This window comes from Mastigoproctus giganteus, chromosome 3 (genome assembly GCF_048544385.1).
Source record: "Mastigoproctus giganteus isolate SK-2022 chromosome 3, ASM4854438v1, whole genome shotgun sequence".
Taxonomy (NCBI): domain Eukaryota; kingdom Metazoa; phylum Arthropoda; class Arachnida; order Uropygi; family Thelyphonidae; genus Mastigoproctus; species Mastigoproctus giganteus.
This window is the reverse complement of record NC_143577.1, coordinates 51131249-51150372: the sequence shown is the minus strand read 5'-3', so window position 1 is coordinate 51150372 and position 19124 is coordinate 51131249. Positions and strand designations below refer to the sequence as shown.

At 37.9% G+C, this 19124-nt stretch overlaps 1 protein-coding gene across 1 annotated transcript in view; it reads left to right on the top strand.

The window, feature by feature from the left end:
* The window catches only part of LOC150087952 (ER degradation-enhancing alpha-mannosidase-like protein 3), a 247990-nt gene that overhangs the window by 93520 nt on the left and 135346 nt on the right, over window positions 1-19124 (top strand). The window contains exon 8 of the mRNA XM_090369977.1: window positions 3701-3806. Coding sequence (XP_090226103.1) covers window positions 3701-3806 — 106 coding nt within the window. The remainder of the gene's footprint in view (window positions 1-3700; window positions 3807-19124) is intronic.

Genomic DNA, 19124 nt, shown 5'->3' with positions numbered 1-19124 from the left:
CAATATTTTTACTTTAGATTTCCTATTCTGAATTCATTTTATTTTCTCTTTTGGTGGTGGGCAGAGATGCAACATCCATAATATTTGTAGAAATCTCTTCCTACTAAATACATTTTTGAAAAATGTAATACTATGTATCCACTCTTTAGAGCAATATTCATTTATATCAATTTTTTCATTTAGTCCCATGTTAATAAGAATACCAAAGAATGTCTTTAGTTCATTTAGTAAAACTGAAATTCAGTTGCACCATGTGACAGTCAGAAATTACCTTATTTGAAAGAACTTCCTTAGCATAGTGTTTGTTTATTTCAAAATTTCTTCATATAAATAATTGGTAAAAAAAAAAAAAAAAAAAAGACAGCTGAAAACATTCTAGTTCAGATTTTAATACTTGATTTACCCAACTGAAATCCATAGTTTGAAACTTAAAGAAAACATTTGAATGAAACATTATTTACATCGCTTTGTCTCCAGATTCCCCACACCATTTTTGATTGACAGGTTGTCAACAGTTTCTTCATTGTCTGACAAAACCAAATCAAATTCTTAATCAGACAGTTCTAAGAAATTCTCACTATCTTCATATGAAGGTCCTTTACAAGATGACGATGCCATAACTAAATACCTTATTTCTGACACAGAGTACAAGATACTTTATGGCCACTAAAATGAAGAAAAACAACTTCACCTGTTGTTAATAATTAAATGTAAAAATGTGTTTAGTTTTTTAGATTGTTTATATGAATATAAACAGATGGCACTACATTAATTTTATGATGTTGTGATGGCTTCGACATCAGAGTGTGAAGGGTTGAATGTAAGAGAAAATGTAGATATCTCAGTGAATGAAATAGGGCACTTATTGAAATGAGTTGACAGTCTTGATATAAATAAATCAGTAGAAGAGGGGAAAAAAAAGACCAGGAGGAGTCCATTGTAATGCTTAAGGCATTATACTGCAGCACATCAGTTGGCATTGGAAGTCGTGCCAGATTTAGGTTATCTGGCATACATTTTACAAGGCCCTAAAAATAAGGTTGTGAGGACCTTGGACTAATAGTAATTGTGTTTTCTGTCCCCTTCTGCTCCGAGGATAACTCTGCTGCTATACTTCAGTAAATCTGACCTTGATTTGATGACTTGCATGTTAGAGAAATTGGCAAAATTGTATGTAAAAAAATATGTGAAATAGAATCAGTATATCTGGTACTCCCATATAAACAGACTACTAAGAAAGCACATAGTGTCCTATCTATGATATAAGACAATGATGAGACCATATTTAGAATATTGTGCTTGTGTCTTGAGGCCACGCCCGAAGAGCTGCTAGAAAGGGTTCAAAGAAGGAGAGTCAGATTGGTGAGGGGTGCTAATTGATGCCCATATGAAAAATGTCTTAGGAGGTGCAGACTGCAAAGCTTGGCACCTAGACATCTTGGTGGGAGGAGGCTCTGATTCAACCATATAATGCCCTTGAAGGGGATTAGTAAAATGAACAAGGGAGGTATATTTTCACTGGTAGGATAAACAGGACAAGTGTTTACAGAAATAACAGAAGGCTGGATCTCATGAAGTTTACCTTCAGGCAGTGTGTTGTAGATTGTTGGAATAAATTGGCTTCCATGGTGATCAAGGCAGATAGTTTGGTATAGTTCAAAGGAGAACTGGAAATGGGGAAAAGTGTAAGCAATTGGAGATTATTTTATTTATTTAATTTTTTTTTACAGATGCCGAAAAAGTTTGCTTCCTTGCATCATTTAGCCATTATAATACTAACCTGTGTGGCTCGTATGCCTTCCTTAAATACCAATCGTATTTGTTTAATTGACATAAATTTTAATAGGAAAGCAAGTGTCCAGATACTTTTGGGAGGATTGTATATATATATATATATGTACACACATTTAACATAAATTTATGTTAACTAATGTTTCTTCTAAATTATTTAGGAGCATATTCCTTCTATAACACCTTTATTTTCTTATTTGTATCCCCCACACCTCTTCCACTCATTATAGTACTGTTTTCTTTGGATTTTCTTCTTACTTGGCTTGCCATTCTACAAATTATTCTTTATTTACATATTTCAGTTTGTGTTTTTTATATATATATATATATATATATATAACATTATAATAATAAAATAAAATGTATATAATTGGAGAATAATAGACTGTAAAGATTGGGAAGGTGAATAAGTGTAGATTATGGAATACCTCCAGTTACATTCTACACCTTTATACTTATATTTCATTCATTTAAACACAAACACAGTGAAAATAAAAACTGTATAGCAAAGCCTCATAAAAAAACTTTTTACAGTCAGGCACAAAATTTAATGGAGTATGTTTTTTTCTTTTTTTAAAATTTTATTAATTTTTAAAATTTTTCACCAGAGGATAAGGTTATTAATTGCCATTATACAGCATAGCAAAGATTGGACTACCTCATTGATCTATAACTTTTAAGTAGTGAATAACATTATTCACACTTGTTTGTAGCAGGTCTGTAGACATGGCCCATACCTCACATTGAATGCTATTTTTTAAAGACTAAAGAAATGGGAATTATCTTTGTAAATACTGCCTTTCAATACCACCACTTCCCATAGCTGAAAGTCTTCAGGAGTAAATTTTTGTGAACATGGAGGCCAAACTTGAGGAAATTTGTATTGGTTATGTTTCATGCAGTAGGGTAGAAACTATTCAAATTATACGTGGCAGTGCTCAGTCATGTGTCTTGAAGATATTGGCACTCTCGAAATATAAGGCTGTTAAAAGAGATTATACTGCACATTAAATGCAGTATAATCTCTTCTAACAGGCTTTTATAGCATGTTCTTGTAATGCTTATTGTTTCCATTTCATTTGGGAGGGGGAGGGACCTTTTGAAAAAAGATTGGCCTGTGGATAAATGAAAAGCGATGAAATCACTCCCCATAGCCACCTTTGAAGAATGGAGAGAGGGAATTCCTGAAACTGATTTGGTTGCTAAACATGACAATCGTGAGTGGTTACCACTCAATTAAATGAAAAATGTTATTTATCTAGAACACATTTGCTAAAATGGTTTTGTTTCCATTTCTTTCTGGTAGTATAATGGAAGTGCTATGAGCACCCTAAGGCAACATGTTTGATAACTAGCTGTCTATGCAACAACTTCTAGTAGAACTTAGGGATTTCCAGTTTGTGGTCTGTCGCAGAGATTTCCTGTTTCTTCAGATCTTTAATGAGGTGCTCATCTTGAATGTGGAGGTCATGTTATATGAGAGATGTTGAAAGGTGTATCAATTAGACATAATGGAGAGGGAACAGCTCTTTGAATAAGTGACAGTTGTCTTCTCTATTTGGAAAGCGTTGCTCATTCAAAAGTGCAAGGCTAGGCAACCCATTGCAAAGGATTTCTCAGTATGAGTTGTTACAGTAATGATGCCATTTTAGAAACTTTTTTTTCTTCTTCAGTTTACTGTATGTCAAAATGATGTATTGTGCTACTCAATGCACATTATAAATTCTCACAATTTAGAGGCATTGTAGATCATGAATTGCATTATGTAATGCTTTACGTTATCACTTAACGTTCATTAAAAATATTTTTCCATAAGTAATGTTTGTAAAAATATTTTTTATTTTTATTTATTACTGAAATGCTATTTTATGTTTTTAATATATATAATACTCTTTCTGTCTTTTTCAAGGAAAAAGCAAGGATCGCAATGGATTATTTATGGCAGCAACGGCATCGTACCAGTGACCTTATGGGAACAGTTCTGAATATTCATAATGGTGATTGGGTAAGACGAGGTGAGTGAGAGACTATTTCATTTAATTGCGAAGATTAAAAAAAAAAAAAAAAACTATCATGCCTACCCAGTAAGTAAATATCCAATTCCCCGAAGAAGAACTTTCCCAAACTCTTAATCTCAGTGAAAATGGTAGATAATTTATTCTATTAATTTTATTTTTTGGCTAAGGGTAAATTTCCTGTCTGTTTGTACTTCCCTTCAGTTTATATCTATCTTATCTCATTTACCAGTGAGAATGTGCACCCTTGTTTATTTTACTCATCCTCTTTAGGGCCTTTATGTATCTTAATCAGATCTCTCTTCTGGTTTCTGATCTTTGCAAACAATGCTTTTGGAATCTTTCCTAGTTGGAATGGCCCCGAGTGCCAAGCGATAGTGACAAGCGATTTTCTTCCTGTGATTATAGAGTGATCTACAAAGTGATATAGTTTCTTTATTTTCCAGTGCGGCTGTTATTTATTTACTTGAAGTGGTTCTGCACTTTAAAAGTCAAAAGTAAGAACCCAGAAAGGCAATCCACCTTTCTTATTCTTTATATATATATATATATATCACTAACCAAATCCACTAACTTAAACAACCGCTTGGTCACTGGTGGCACCGCTCCTGCCTCCACGTGGCGGGGCCGGTAACCTGGGGGAAAAACCAACCCTCGGGGCAAAAAAGAGCAATAATGGAAACAAGTGAATTTCCACGTTTAGAGCCGAAGTGCTCTCAACATGAACATGACAATGACACCGACCATGACTTCTCTCTTTCAAAGAGACTTAAAAAAGACACTAGGAAGCAGGAATCTCCAGCTTTCCTCATAATGCACTCTTTGTCATCCCAACCTCTGAGCAAGCTCTCACCTTTCATCATCCAGAGATGCCTAGAAAATGCTGCAGGTTCACCAAAAATGGTTAAACGTCTCCAATCAGGAGATCTACTAGTAGAGACTTGTTACTCAAGACATTCTGATTTATTACTACAACTTACTTCCTTAAGCGGAATACCGATTCAGGTTACCCCACACAACACACTGAATTCTTCCAAAGGAGTGATCTCTGAATCGGCGCCTCCGTAGCCAGGTGGGAAGGAGCAGCAGTACATAGCACATGCTTCTTGATTAGACCGGGGTTCGAGTCCGTCACCACCAAATACGGAGAATGCGGAAAGGTCAGGGAATGACCACCGCATATCCCGGAGCAATATGGCCTTAGTTGCTAATGCTCCTAAAAACCAAATAACAACAACAACATCTCTGAATGGGATCTATTAAACGTTTCCGAGGAAGAAATTGTCCAAGAGCTAAAAGATCAAAATGTGTCTCATGCAAAACGTATCATGATCAGAAAAGACGGCAACTTAACTCCCATGCGAAACATAATCTTGACTTTCAGTACTCCAAATCTACCGGGTTCAGTCAAAGCAGGTTACTTGAATTGCCGCATTAGGCCATATATCCCAAATCCGCTCAGATGCTATAAATGTCAAAAGTTCGGCCATTCTCAGACAGCATGCCGTGGAGACCCTATATGTCCAAACTGCAGCTGCAAAAATCACACACAAGCAGAACGCAAAGCTCCAACACCACAGTGTCCTAATTGTAGCGGCAAACATCCAGCTTACTCAAAAGACTGTGAATTATGGAAGATAGGAAAAAAAATACAGAAGTATAAAATCGAAAATAAAGTCTTTACCAAGAAGCGAAAAAACAGATCAACTTAAGTATACCAAAATGCACTTATGCTTCTACCATTCTCAGACACGAATCAGTGACATGTCAGACTGAAGTATCCATCTCTCCAAAAATATCAATATCAGACTGGGCACGATCAGTACTCTCGGTCCAGCATCCATCTAAACCAAATTCAATAGACCAAAGCAATAACACGCCACTCACAATTCCAACCCAGAGACCTCCGCCTCATCAGACAACAGATAATTTGCAAAGATCGTATTCTGCTGAGACGAAAGTATCATGCCTAGCAAGCATGGATACAGATGATACTATCGGTCAAGAAGAACTGCTTGAAATACACGCAGAATATGATATGGACGATAGCAATGAATCAGGACGTCCCACCTTTTTCCGAAAAGAAAAACCAAAACCGGACCGTCATAAACAATCAACTTATAAAAAGCAGTCAGATACATCTTCCACGAACAAAACCAAATAATGGAACACATCATTCAATGGAATTGTAGAGGTTTTCGCAGCAACCTCGATGATATCAATAAACTAATTCACTGCTTCAATCCTGTTGCCATGTGCCTACAGGAAACCAACTTGACGCCCCATGTTTCCGCTACAGTCAAAAATTACACTATCTACAGACAAGATAGATCTGACACTAATAGTGCTCATGGAGGAGTAGCCATCCTGTTAGACTCAAGAGTTCCTTCCAGATGCATTCCATTGCAAACCTCTCTAGAAGCTGTTGCCACACGCATAGTAATTGGAATCACCGTTACATTGGTCTCAATTTATCTTCCACCTAATCGTCCATATTCTATTCAGGAAATCGAAGATCTTGTGTTGCAACTACCAGTTCCGTTCTGTCTACTAGGTGACTTCAATGCTCACCACCCATTATGGGGTTCTTCCAGCTTAGACAGGCGTGGAAAGCTTGTTGAAACGTTAATAGATAGACAGGATTTAACATTGTTGAATACTGGCTCTCCTACCTATGTTCAATTTCCTACCGGATCAACCTCTGCAATAGACCTTTCCATTTGCTCTCCAGTGCTCTATCCAAGTATCCAGTGGGTAACTCTTAACGACCCTCACAACAGCGATCATTTTCCAATAATATGCAAAGTTCAAACTTCCTGTTCATTACCAACAGACAATCCAGTAAAATGGAAATTTCCAAAGGCTGACTGGATAAAATATAGCACGCTTGTCTCGTTCGACAACCATATCATACAGTGCTCTTCAATCAACCATGTTACTGAACATATAACAAACCAAATTCTAACAGCTGCAATTCCACAATACCAAGTCAGGAAAAGGTGAAAATTAAATTATTGGTGGAACGAAGAGTGCAACAATGCAAAAAAAGAGAAAAACAAAGCTTGGAATCAATTCCACAAACATCCAACCACTTCCAATCTTATTAATTATAAGCGACTTAGAGCAAGAGCCCGTTATATCAGACGAAAAGCAAAAAAAGAATCTTGGATTAAATTCGCCTCCTCAGTTAATAAAAATACAGACATCAGACTGATCTGGAATAAGATAAAATTGTTAAATGGCAAAATTCCTCCAACATCTACTCCACTAATTAACTGGAATGGACAGGAACTCTCTACTCCTGCAGAAATCGCGAATGCACTAGGATCTGTATTCTCTCAGTTGTCTTCCTCAACTTCTTATGACCAATCATTTCAAAAAATTAAAGGTGTAACTGAAAAATCCAAACTGAATTTCACTGACAGATGTGCACTAACATATAATCAACCATTTACCATGGTTGAATTTCAGCATGCTCTTACCAACACAAGGAACAGCGCCGCTGGCCCTGATGGGATATTTTATATAATGCTCAAAAATTTAAATCCAAAGTCACAGTCATCACTGCTGTTCTTCCTCAATCGAATATTCACTGAACATACATACCCAAGCTCCTGGCGTCATTCCTACGTTCTGGCTATCCCAAAACCTGGTAAAGACTATTCTGTTCCTCAAAACTGCAGACCAATTTCACTTACCAGTTGTCTGAGCAAAACCCTCGAAAAAATGATTCACTGCCGTCTGACTTGGTATCTTGAGTCCCAAAATTTAATCAATAACAACCAATTTGGATTCAGAAAAAATCGATCATCATTGGACCTTTATGATTAAAGCCGAAGCAAACATCAGAAATGCATTCATCAAAAAGGAGCATCTCGTTATGGTCTGTCTGGATATTGAGAAAGCCTTTGACACCACATGGCGTTTCGGCATTTTAAAGGATCTATATTCTCTTGGCCTGAGAGGAAATTTGCCATATTTCATCCAAAATTTCTTAGAACAAAGATCCTTCCAAGTTCGTTACCAAGGAACTCTCTCTAAAAACTTTGTTCAGGAAGAAGGAGTCCCTCAAGGGTCCGTTCTCAGTGCCACTCTATTTGCAATTAGAATTAATCACTTAACTGAACTTATTCCGAAAACAGTGGACTCATATCTTTATGCCGATGATCTCACAATCTCCTGCCACTCTCAAAACATGAACTACATTGAAAGACAATTAGCATTAGCATTAGCATTAGTAGAGGCATTTGATGCAAGAAAGCAAGCTTATGCAGCATCAGCCAAAAAAAAAAAAAAAAAAAAAACCCACTTCCACTTCACCCCTCTGTTCGTTCAAAATACCTGTCCAGCTGAGCCTTAAACTTATTTAGGCTATCAACCTCCACCACAAGGGATGGCAGTCTGTTCCACCAACCAACCACCCGCTGGCTAAAGGCAAATTTCCGCACGTCTATCCTACATCTGTCTTTCCTCAATTTGAATTTATGCCCTCTCAGGTGATTTTTCTGAGCTAGAGGAAGAATCCCATCAGCATTGAGCATGCTTAAACCATTCAAGGCTTTATACACCTCTATCAGATCACCTCGCTGGTGCCTAGTCTCCAGACACTGTAATTTGCAAAACTTAAGCCTTTCTTCGTAAGAGCACCCCTTTGTTCCATTCACTAATCTTGTTGCCCTTCTCTGTACTCGTTCCAGCAGCTCTACATCCTTCATGAAATGAAGCCTCCAGACCTGTATACAGTACTCTAGGTGTGGCCTGACCATTGCCTTATACAATGGAATAATCACCTCCTTATCCCTGCTGGAAAAATTCCTGTATATCATTGTGAGCAGTGTCCATTGATTACCACTCTCTGTCTTCTCCCCCTCAACCACCCCTTTATTCTTCTCCCCCTTCTTCCCCAGTCTTCTCCCCCTCAACCACCCCCAATTGCAGATATCAATAAATCAGATCCAGATTTGGATGACAAAAAACGGTTACAGACTATCCAGCCAGAAATCTACTGCCATTCATTTCTGTATCATCCGAAAAATGCATCCTAATCCTGAACTCCAATTAGATAACAAGCTTATTCCAATAGCAAATAGTATTCGTCTGCTTGGCTTAATTTTTGACAGTAAGTTAAATTACCAAAAACACATTGAACATCTCTGGACAGCTTGCCAAAAGAAAATGAACATACTCAGAACCTTATCAGCAACAACCTGGGGAGCAGATCGTTACACCTTGCTTCACTTATATAGATCCATAATTAGATCTCGTCTGGACTATGGCGCACCTGTCTTTGATTCTGCTAGGGAAAGTGTCTTATCTCGTCTCAACCCTATTCAACATTCAGCTCTAAGAATAGCTCTAGGTGTGTTCAGAACATCTCCAGTGCAAAGTCTCTATGTAGAAGCTTACGAAGCTCCTCTAAACATCAGAAGAAAGATGTTATTACTGAACTACGCAACCAAGATCCAAAGTCAGTCGACCCATCCTAATTGGTTGTTATTTAATGATCCGCCACTCACGATGTTTTATAGAAACAAACCACAAGCAACTAGGCCTGCCGGTATTAGGTTAATGGAACTAGCAGAAAATTGGAACATACAACTCAATAAAGTCCACCAAGAACCTATAGATCACGTCCCTCCCTGGTCTGTCATCATGCTGTGTTGTGACTATTATTTCCACCAATGGGGGAAACACTCTTTAATGGGTATTAATATCCAGCAGCTGCACACTGCACATTTACAAAGTTATCCTGACTTTGCGAAAATATATACTGACGGTTCAAAGTCTGAGAATGGATCAAGGTGCAGCAGTGGTATTCCATGACACTATCACTTCTGTGTCACTTCCGACAGAATGCAGCAGTTACACCATTGAATTATATGCCATAAAGCTTGCTCTGGAAAACATTTCCCATCTCTCAATCGAAAAGAGCATAATCTACACAGACTCGCAAAGTGCCCTATTAGCAATGCAAAAGATTTCCCCATCTACTCATCCATTACTACAGCCAATCAGATCAGAATTGATTCGTCTCCGAGATCATCGGAAAAATGTTGTCTTCTGCTGGATCCTAGGCCATACTGGAATACCAGGAAACGAAATTGCAGATGATGCTGCCAAGCATCCATCCAGCACATCCCCAATGAATTTTCTGGTCCCGTTCAATGATTACAAAGTACATATACGAAATATATGTAAGGAACGATGGAAACTACAGTGACAAACGCACATTCATAACAAACTCTTTGAAATTAAACCTATACCACAATTATGGGCCTCCAATTATCGCACAAATAGGCAAGAAGAGGTAGTCCTGGCCAGAGCCCGAATAGGCCACACCCATCTGACCCATCTATTCCTGTTATCAGGTAATGACCCTCCACAGTGTTCACATTGTCACAAGCCACTCACAATAAAACACATACTCCTGGAATGCATCTTCAAGGAACTAATCTTGGAGGCTACCAGGCTTTACATACCAACTAAGAAATATTGTTCAAGGTTTAGGCCTAAATGGTTGTCAGATGAACTAATGAGACATGTGGCAGAGAAGAAAAATGCATGGGATACATACAAATTAATGGGTGACATGGAAGCCTATGATAGATATAAGTTGGTCTGTAACCAAGTCACAAAGGAGATTAGGCAGGCAAAGGCAGACTATGAAAAATCCTTGGCAAAGGATGCAAATAAAAACAGAAAAGAGTTCTTTACATACTTGAACTCGAAAAGGAAAGGGATGAATCAGATTGGTCCACTGGATATTGATGGTTCAACAGTTGAGGATCCTGCTCAGGTGGCTAACAATCTAAACGAGTATTTTGCATCTACATTCACGCATGAGGAGTTATTCAGGAAGGAGAATGATGTAGGTAAAGTAAACATTGGCAGTGAGCTGGATGATTTTATAATAACTGAGAGGAAAGTGGAGGAGAGATTGTTGAGGACAAACATAAAAAAGGCACCTGGGGTGGATGGGATCTATCCAGTTATATTAAAGGAGGCAGCAAAGGAAGTAAGCAAACCCTTAGCCATAATTATGAGAGCTTCCTTGGACTCAGGGGAGGTACCTATGGACTGGAGATGTGCAAATGTGACCCCAATTCACAAAGGAGGTTCAAAGGCTGACACAAGTAATTATAGACCTGTTAGTTTAACTTCTGTTCCAGGTAAATTAATGGAGGCACTGGTTAAAGAAGCACTGCAGGATCATCTAGACAAGAATTCAGTTATAGCTCAGACGCAGCATGGTTTTGTTAAGGGCAGGTCTTGCCTGACCAATTTGATTGGATACTATGATGTAGTCACAAAAGAACTGGATGCAGGGAATAACTTTGATATTATATATTTGGATCTTAGAAAGGCTTTTGATACTGTTGCACATGGAAGACTGCTGCACAAATTGGAGCAGTGTGGCATTGGAGGCAAATTGCTGCTATGGATAAGGGGATGGTTGAGTGGCAGAAGACAGAGAGTGGTAATCAATGGACACTGCTCAATGTGGACTAATGTTATTAGTGGAGTTCCTCAAGGTTCAGTGTTGGGTCCGTTGTTGTTTTCGGTTTTTATGAATGATATTGATGATGGGATATCAAGTTTAATGTCCAAGTTTGCAGATGATACGAAGGTTGGCAGGGTCGTTAAGGACAATACTGACGCTATGCTGCTGCAACAGGATCTGGAAAGGTTGAACAGATGGGCTGAGAGGTGGCAAATGAGGTTTAACATCGACAAATGTAAAGTGCTGCATATGGGAAACAGTAACCCCAGAGCAACGTATCAACTCTGCGGTACTACACTGACAGTGGTGGAGAATGAAAAGGACCTGGGGGTAATTGTGCAGGCAGATATGAAGTTCTCTGAGCAGTGCAGACGAGCTGCAAGAGTAGCTCATGGTGTCTTGTCAATGATATACAGGAATTTTTCTAGCAGGGATAAGGAGGTGATTATTCCCTTGTATAAGGCAATGGTAAGGCCACATCTTGAGTACTATATACAGGTCTGGAGGCCTCATTTCAAGAAGGATGTAGAGCTGCTGGAACGGGTACAGAGAAGGGCAACAAGATTAGTAAATGGAACAAAGGGTTGCTCTTACGAAGAAAGGCTTAAGTTTTGCAAATTACAGAGTCTGGAGACTAGGCACCGGCGAGGTGATCTGATAGAGGTGTATAAGGCTTTGAATGGTTTGAGCATGCTCAATGCCAATGGGATTCTTCATCTTTCTCAGAATAATCACCTCAGAGGGCATAAATTCAAATTGAGGAAGGACGGATGTTGGATAGATGTGCGGAAATTTGCCTTTGGCCAGCGGGTGGTTGGTTGGTGGAACCGACTTCCATCACTTGTTGTTGAAGTTGATAGCCTAAACAAATTTAAAGCTCAACTGGACAGGTATTTCGAACGAACGGAGGGGTGAAATGGGAGTGGGTTTTTTTTTTTTTTTTTTTTTTTTTTGGCTGATGCTGAATAAGCTTGCTTTCTTGCATCATATGCCCCTGCTAATGCTAATGCTAAAATGCTAACAACTCCCGTCTAATTTCATTCACTTCTCTCTCAAACTTAAAAGAATTGTCACTTAGCCATATCATAGGCGAAAATTCAAACCTTACAGAATTTTTTTTCTTTCTGAAATGAATAGGACTATATAACCATTTCTAACTGCTTCCATAGAAGCCGATCATATTAGTACTAACTACTATGATAGGTGCAATATGGCCTAAGTAGCCTTTGCACCAGAAAAATCTAAACACAACAACAACCTAGTTGGAATGTCATTTTGCTCTCCTTACTAGTTTAGTCATTTTTCTCTGGATCTGTTCAAGAAGTTCCATCTTTTTTTTTAAGATGTTGCTGCTTCCAGACCCAAACACAATATTTGTGATCTCTGTTGTATATCAGTTTGGTTATATATTTACTATATGTGGGCTGATGGCTGGGGCTTACATTGAGGAATTGAACCCCTTTTTATCTTCCATCAAGATATCAGGATATATTGTGTAGTGTTTCAAAGTGCAGTCTCACAATTGACATATAATGGAAGCATAACTGGAACTTTCTTTTCCCTACGTGTTTAACTATTTACCAATCCCTACCAAATAATAACCCAAGAAAAATCTGATCTGTAAGTTATATTAAAATAAATATTGCAACAACTGATGAAACGGTTAAAGTAAAATAAAATGTAGTTTATTAAATAATTAAAATAAATGAAAACTGAAAAATTAATATAAAAGCAATAGATAAATTCACTGAGAAAAATAAAGACAACAAAATAAATGCATCAAGTAGCTTTTGAGATTGTGTGCCTCTTTGTCAACTTAAACAAGATACTTGACACCAAATCATATATTATGCAAAGACAAAGCTTTACGCATGTATAACATCAACCAGGTGCGGATTATGGATGGCAAAAAGGAAAGTGAGAGGGGAAGAAACAGAAAAGGAAAGAAAGGAGACATTCAACTGTTAGACTCTGCAGAAACGATGTGGCTCACATTAGCCATGTTGTTAACTCACCATCTCTTGTCTTGTTGCATGATAATGGCCTCTATAATATGATATATGCAGGTCCCAGCATTGCTATTAATGGTGGAACCTGCCACAGCTGTATGAGTGCCTGCAACCATGAGAGATATCGAGAATCATGAGTGCAATCTAATATTTCAGCATTGGGTTGTGGATTATAATTGAAATGCTGCTCACATCAGTAATGCTCTGCAGTGGCTGAGCAGTCAAAATCAGCTTGGCAAATAGCCCCTCATAGTTGGAAAACGGATCACAGAGGCCATGTTCAGACTCACAATCTGGGCAGGTAACATGACAAACCACATTTGCACGATATGATAATGGAACAGTCAGTTTAACTTTATCGACCATAATCTCCTGCAAAAGAGCTGCACACAACCAATATGGTAACAGTGAAACACCCTGGAAAGATGAGCAGATATGCCCAGATAGTGGGAAATATAAGCTGTAGCAATAAGTACACCGTCCTGACTAGAATGAGAAACAGACCCGCTATCATATAATTGAAATCTCTCCAGAACATGAGGAGGATATCTGCATGTGGACAGATCCATCCTGATTTTGGCAATCTCAGCCTCCCTATCAGTAACATAGTCACATTGTGACCATGCACAATTGAACAAGGCTCTTGCTGTGCTATAAAAGTGCTCTGGGGCATGCACAGATCTATAATTGGTAAATTGCCCACCACACATGGATTTCCTATAAATTTAGATAACTAAGTGGCGACCAACATGACAGACCAAAATATCCAAGAATGGAAAAGCATTATTCACCTCCATTTCAATAGTGAATGAGATGTATGGAGACAAAGAATTAAGATATTGGAGGAGCAGCACCTCTGACCCCCAAGGAAATAATAAAAAATATGCCATCAATCTACCTTCGCCAGAGTCTGATAGGGACAGGCAAATCCACAAATATGTCCTCCTCCATGGGGATACTAACCATTATGTCTTTAACATTTGTTTGTCCGATTGTGCAATCATGTTTGGCAATTCCCTATATATAGACAGATTTAGGGTACTATTATAGGTGCCCCAATTTTTGATGTTAGTGCATGCACAAGGCTTTGCCTCTGTTAATATAATGACTTGGTGTTGTGTATCTTGTTTAAGTTGACAAAGAGGCACACCATCTCGAAAGCGACTTGATGCATTTATTTTATCATCTTTATTTTCTCAGTATATTTATTTATGCTTTTATATTCATTTTTCAGTTTTAATTGTATATAATAATTTGTTAGTTTTTGTGTATTTTAATTATTTTAATAAACTGTATCGTATTTTAACTGTTTTGTCAGTTGTTGCAATATTTATTTTAATATGATTATCCCTGGTGCTCAAGGGGTTTTTCCTTCTGTTCTGTAGGTTTTTCTTGGGTTATTATTTTCTTGGTGTGAGACATTGCATTTAGCTTTAAATTATAATTGCCATTTTTCTAACCATCTGTGTTGCCAGAATAAGAAAAAGCCCATACATAAAAAAAAAAAAATAAATAAATAAATAAACATATATATGTTCTCGTGAAGGGGTTAAATAAAAGGCACTGTCCCAAGAGGAGTATGTTGTCGTTTATTTAAAATGTGTGCTGTATGTGAGGAAGTAGGCCCCTAGCTGAATGACTGCCAACCCAGTGATGAGAAATATCCATAATATGTGAGGTGCTTCATGGTTTAGACATTATAAAAGCTCAATGAATTCAGTTTTTATATAGATTCCATGCTATGAGAACTATAAAAAGTATTGTACAAATAAGGTCACCCCAGTCCTTGGTGAAGTGTCTCCACAATATGGTATCAATACACTTAGTTTACTCAGTTGCTATGTGCAGACATTGTTCAATAATGTTTTATTGAACAATGTCTGCATATGAGGTCTTTGCCCCAAATTAGTTGAACTTTTAAAACTTTTACACCGTGAAGCACCTCAACTATTTTTCATCACTGTTTCACGTTATGTCATTCATTTATTGTGCCTACTTTCCAACTGATGGAGGTGTCAGAAAGAATTGAAACTGTAGTATGTGGTAGTATATATAAATACATATATATGTACATACTGCTAATGTTACAACATTCTCATTATGTCTGTCTCGCAGTTCATTAATATATGTCCATAGATAAGGACATTACACAAATTTCACATACAGTCAGTTCATTATTTGCAACTTGAATATAGAGATAATATAAGGTTAGGAATGTCAAAGGATCTCAATGCTCCATTAGTAAAGGATTCAACTAAATAAAGAGGCATGCACTGTGGTGCATGCCTCTAGGTGACCATATAGGTGTGAGATGTAGTAAGAAGATACAATTTTCAGAAAGCCATTTGGATAATGATGGAATTCTGAGAGTTGTTAATGCTAATGTCAGCATAAAAGTAGGCACATACACTTTTGTATACTGTATATTTGTACTTAAGAATTTCTGCATTTTCGTGTAATTATTCATTACAAAATATGAATACAAGTAGTTAATGTATTGTCTGGTTTATAGAAGCTGATAAAAAGCACTAAATGAAATAACTAGAAAATAATGAGGTAATAGTAGAGGCATATGATGCAAGAAAGCAAGTGCATAAGCTTAGGTAGCATCAGCCAAAAAAAAAAACAATCCATTCCCTCTAAAAGTTTGTCCAGTTCCTCCTTGAATTTATTTAAGCTGTCAACTTCCACAATGGCAGATGGAAGTTTCTTCCAGCAATCAACTACCTGCTGGCTAAAGTCAAATTTCCACACATCTATTCTACAATTGTCTTTCTTCAATTTCAATTTATCCCTGCTCAGGTTTGTAGTAGCAGTAGCAGTGGCATTTGATGCAAGAAAGCAAGTGTATGAGCTTATGCAGCATAAGCCAAAAAAAAAAAAAAAAAAATCACATTATTCCCTCCAAATGCCTGTCCAGTTCCTCCTTAAATTTATTCAACCTATTAACTTCCACAACGACAGATGGAAGTTTGTTCCAGCAATTAACCCGCTGGCTAAAGGCAAATTTCCGCACATCTAATCTACATCTATCTTTTCTTAATTTGAATTTATGCCCCCTTAGGTTCATAATCTGAACAAGTGGAAGGATCCCATCAGAATTCAGCGTGCTCAACCCATTCAAGGCCTTATACACCTCAATCAGATCACCGCGCAGGTGCCTAGTCTCCAGCCACTGCAATTTGCAGAACTTAAGCCTCTCTTGGTAACAGGATCCCTTCATTCCCCTCACCAATCTTGTTGCCCTTCTCTGTACACGCTCAAGTAAATCTACATCCTTCCTAAAATGAGGCCTCCAGACCTGTACGCAGTACTCAAGGCGTGGCCTGACCATTGCCTTATACAGACGGATAATCGCCTCCTTTTCCCTGCTAGCAAAATTCCTATATATTATTGACAAAACCCCATGACCTGCCCTGGCAGCCTGTCTGCATTGCTCAGAAAACTTCATATCTGACTGCACAATTACTCCCAGGTCTTTTCATTTTCTACCACCTTAAGTGTAATACCACACAGTTGGTACGTTTCTCTGGGGTTACTTCTACCCATATGCAGTACTTTGCATTTGTCAAGGTTAAACTTCAGTTGCCACTTCTTAGCCCATCTGCCCAAATTATCTAGATCCTGTTGCAGTAGCACACTGCCATTACTGTCATTAACAACCCTGCCAACCTTTGTATCATCTGCAAACTTCGACATTAAGTCTGATATACCTTCATCAATATCATTGATAAATATACAAAACAACAGTGGACCTAACACCGAACATTGTGGGACTCCACTGATAACATTAGTTCAAGAAGAGCAGCACCCATTGATTACCACCCTGTGTCTTCTCCCACTTAACCATCCTTTTATCCATTGTAGCAACTTACCCTTAATACCATTCTGCTCCAATTTGTACAATAGTCTTCCATGCGCAACAGTGTCAAAAGCTTTCCTGAAATCCAAATATATGATATCAAAATTATTTTTTGCATCTAGTTCCTTTGTAACCACATCATAATATCCTATCAAATTTGTCAGACAAGACTTTCCCTTAGCAAACCCATGCTGTGTCTGAATTATTGCTGCAGTCTTGTCTAGATGATCCTGCAATGCAGCTTTAACCAGTGACTCCATTATTTTACCCGGAACAGAAGTTAAACTAACTGGTCTGTAATTACTCGTGTCACCCTTCGATCCCCCTTTGTGAATTGGGGATACATTTGCACATCTCCAATCCGTGGGAACCTCCCCTGAGTCCAAGGACGCTCTCATAATTATGGCTAAGGGTTTGCTTAGTTGCTTTGCCACATCCTTTAATATAACTGGATAGATCCCATCCACCTCAGGTGCTTTTCTTATGTTTAACTTCAACAATTTCTCCTCCACTTTTCTTTCAGTTATTCTAAAATCATTAAGTATCCTGCTACAATTTGATAACCTTCTGCCATTTTCAAACCTTAATAATTCCTCATGTGTGAATGTAGATGCAAAATACTCATTCAGTTTGTTTGCTATCTGAGCAGGATCATCAACAGTCCAACCATCGATGTCAATGGACCAATCAGATTCATCCCCTTCCTTTTAGAGTTTATATAAGTAAAGAAATCCTTGCTGTTTTTCTTAGCATCTTTTGCCAAGGATTTCTCGTAATCTGCCTTCGCCTTCCTAACCTCCTTTGTCACCTGATTACAGACTAGCTTATATCTGCCATAGGCTTCTGAGTCGCTTGATAATTTATATGCATCCCATGCATTTTTCTTCTCTATTACGAGTCTCATTAGTTCATTAGATAACCATTTAGGCCTAAACCTTGAACAATATTTCTTAATAGGTATGAAACTTTTAGTAGCTTCCACGATTAATTCCTTGAATGCTTCCCACTTAGAATTTACTGTTGGTAACATCGTCAGTTTATCCCACTGTACAGAATTTAAAAACTGTCGGAGACCACTGTACTCACCTTTACAGAAGCAAATCTGATCAAGTGGAAGAATCCCATCAGAATTGAGCCTGCTCAACCGATTCAAGGCCTTATACACCTCATTCAGATCACCTTGCAGGTGCCTAGTCTCCAGATGCATTTTGCAGAACTTAAGGATATTAAGAGGATCCCTTTGTTCCACTCACCAATCTTGTTGCCCTTCTCAAAGGGATAATCACCTCCTTTTCCCTACTAGCGAAATTCCTGTATACCATTGACAATATCCCATGACCTGCTCTGGCAACCTGTCTGCACTGCTCAGAAAATTTTATATCTGACTGCACAATTACTCCCTGGCCTTTTTCATTTTCTACCAACCTTAACTGTAGCACCACACAGTTGGTACATTTCTCTAGGGTTACTTCTACTCATATACAGTACTTTGCATATGAGTCACTGTTAAACTTCAGTTGCCACTTCTCTGCCCAATTTTTCTAGATCCTGTTGAAGTAGCACACTGCCATTGCTGTCATTAACAACCCTGCCAACCTTTGTATCATCTGTATCCTTGGACATTAAGCCTGATATACCTTCATCAATATCATTGATAAATATACAAAACAACAGTGGGACCAACACAAAACCCTGGGGGACTCCACTAATAACATTATCCCACCAACAGCAGTATCCATTGTAGTAACTTGCCCTTAATACCATACTGCTCCAATTTGTAGTCTTCCATGTGCAGTAGTATCAAAAGCTTTCCTGAAATCCAAGTATGTGATATCAAAAAAGGTGATTTTTATGTAATTACATAATATTAATAAATGATCACCATCATAGAAATGAATATGATGAATAAAAATATTTCAACTTATCACATTTGTTTTATTTTATTT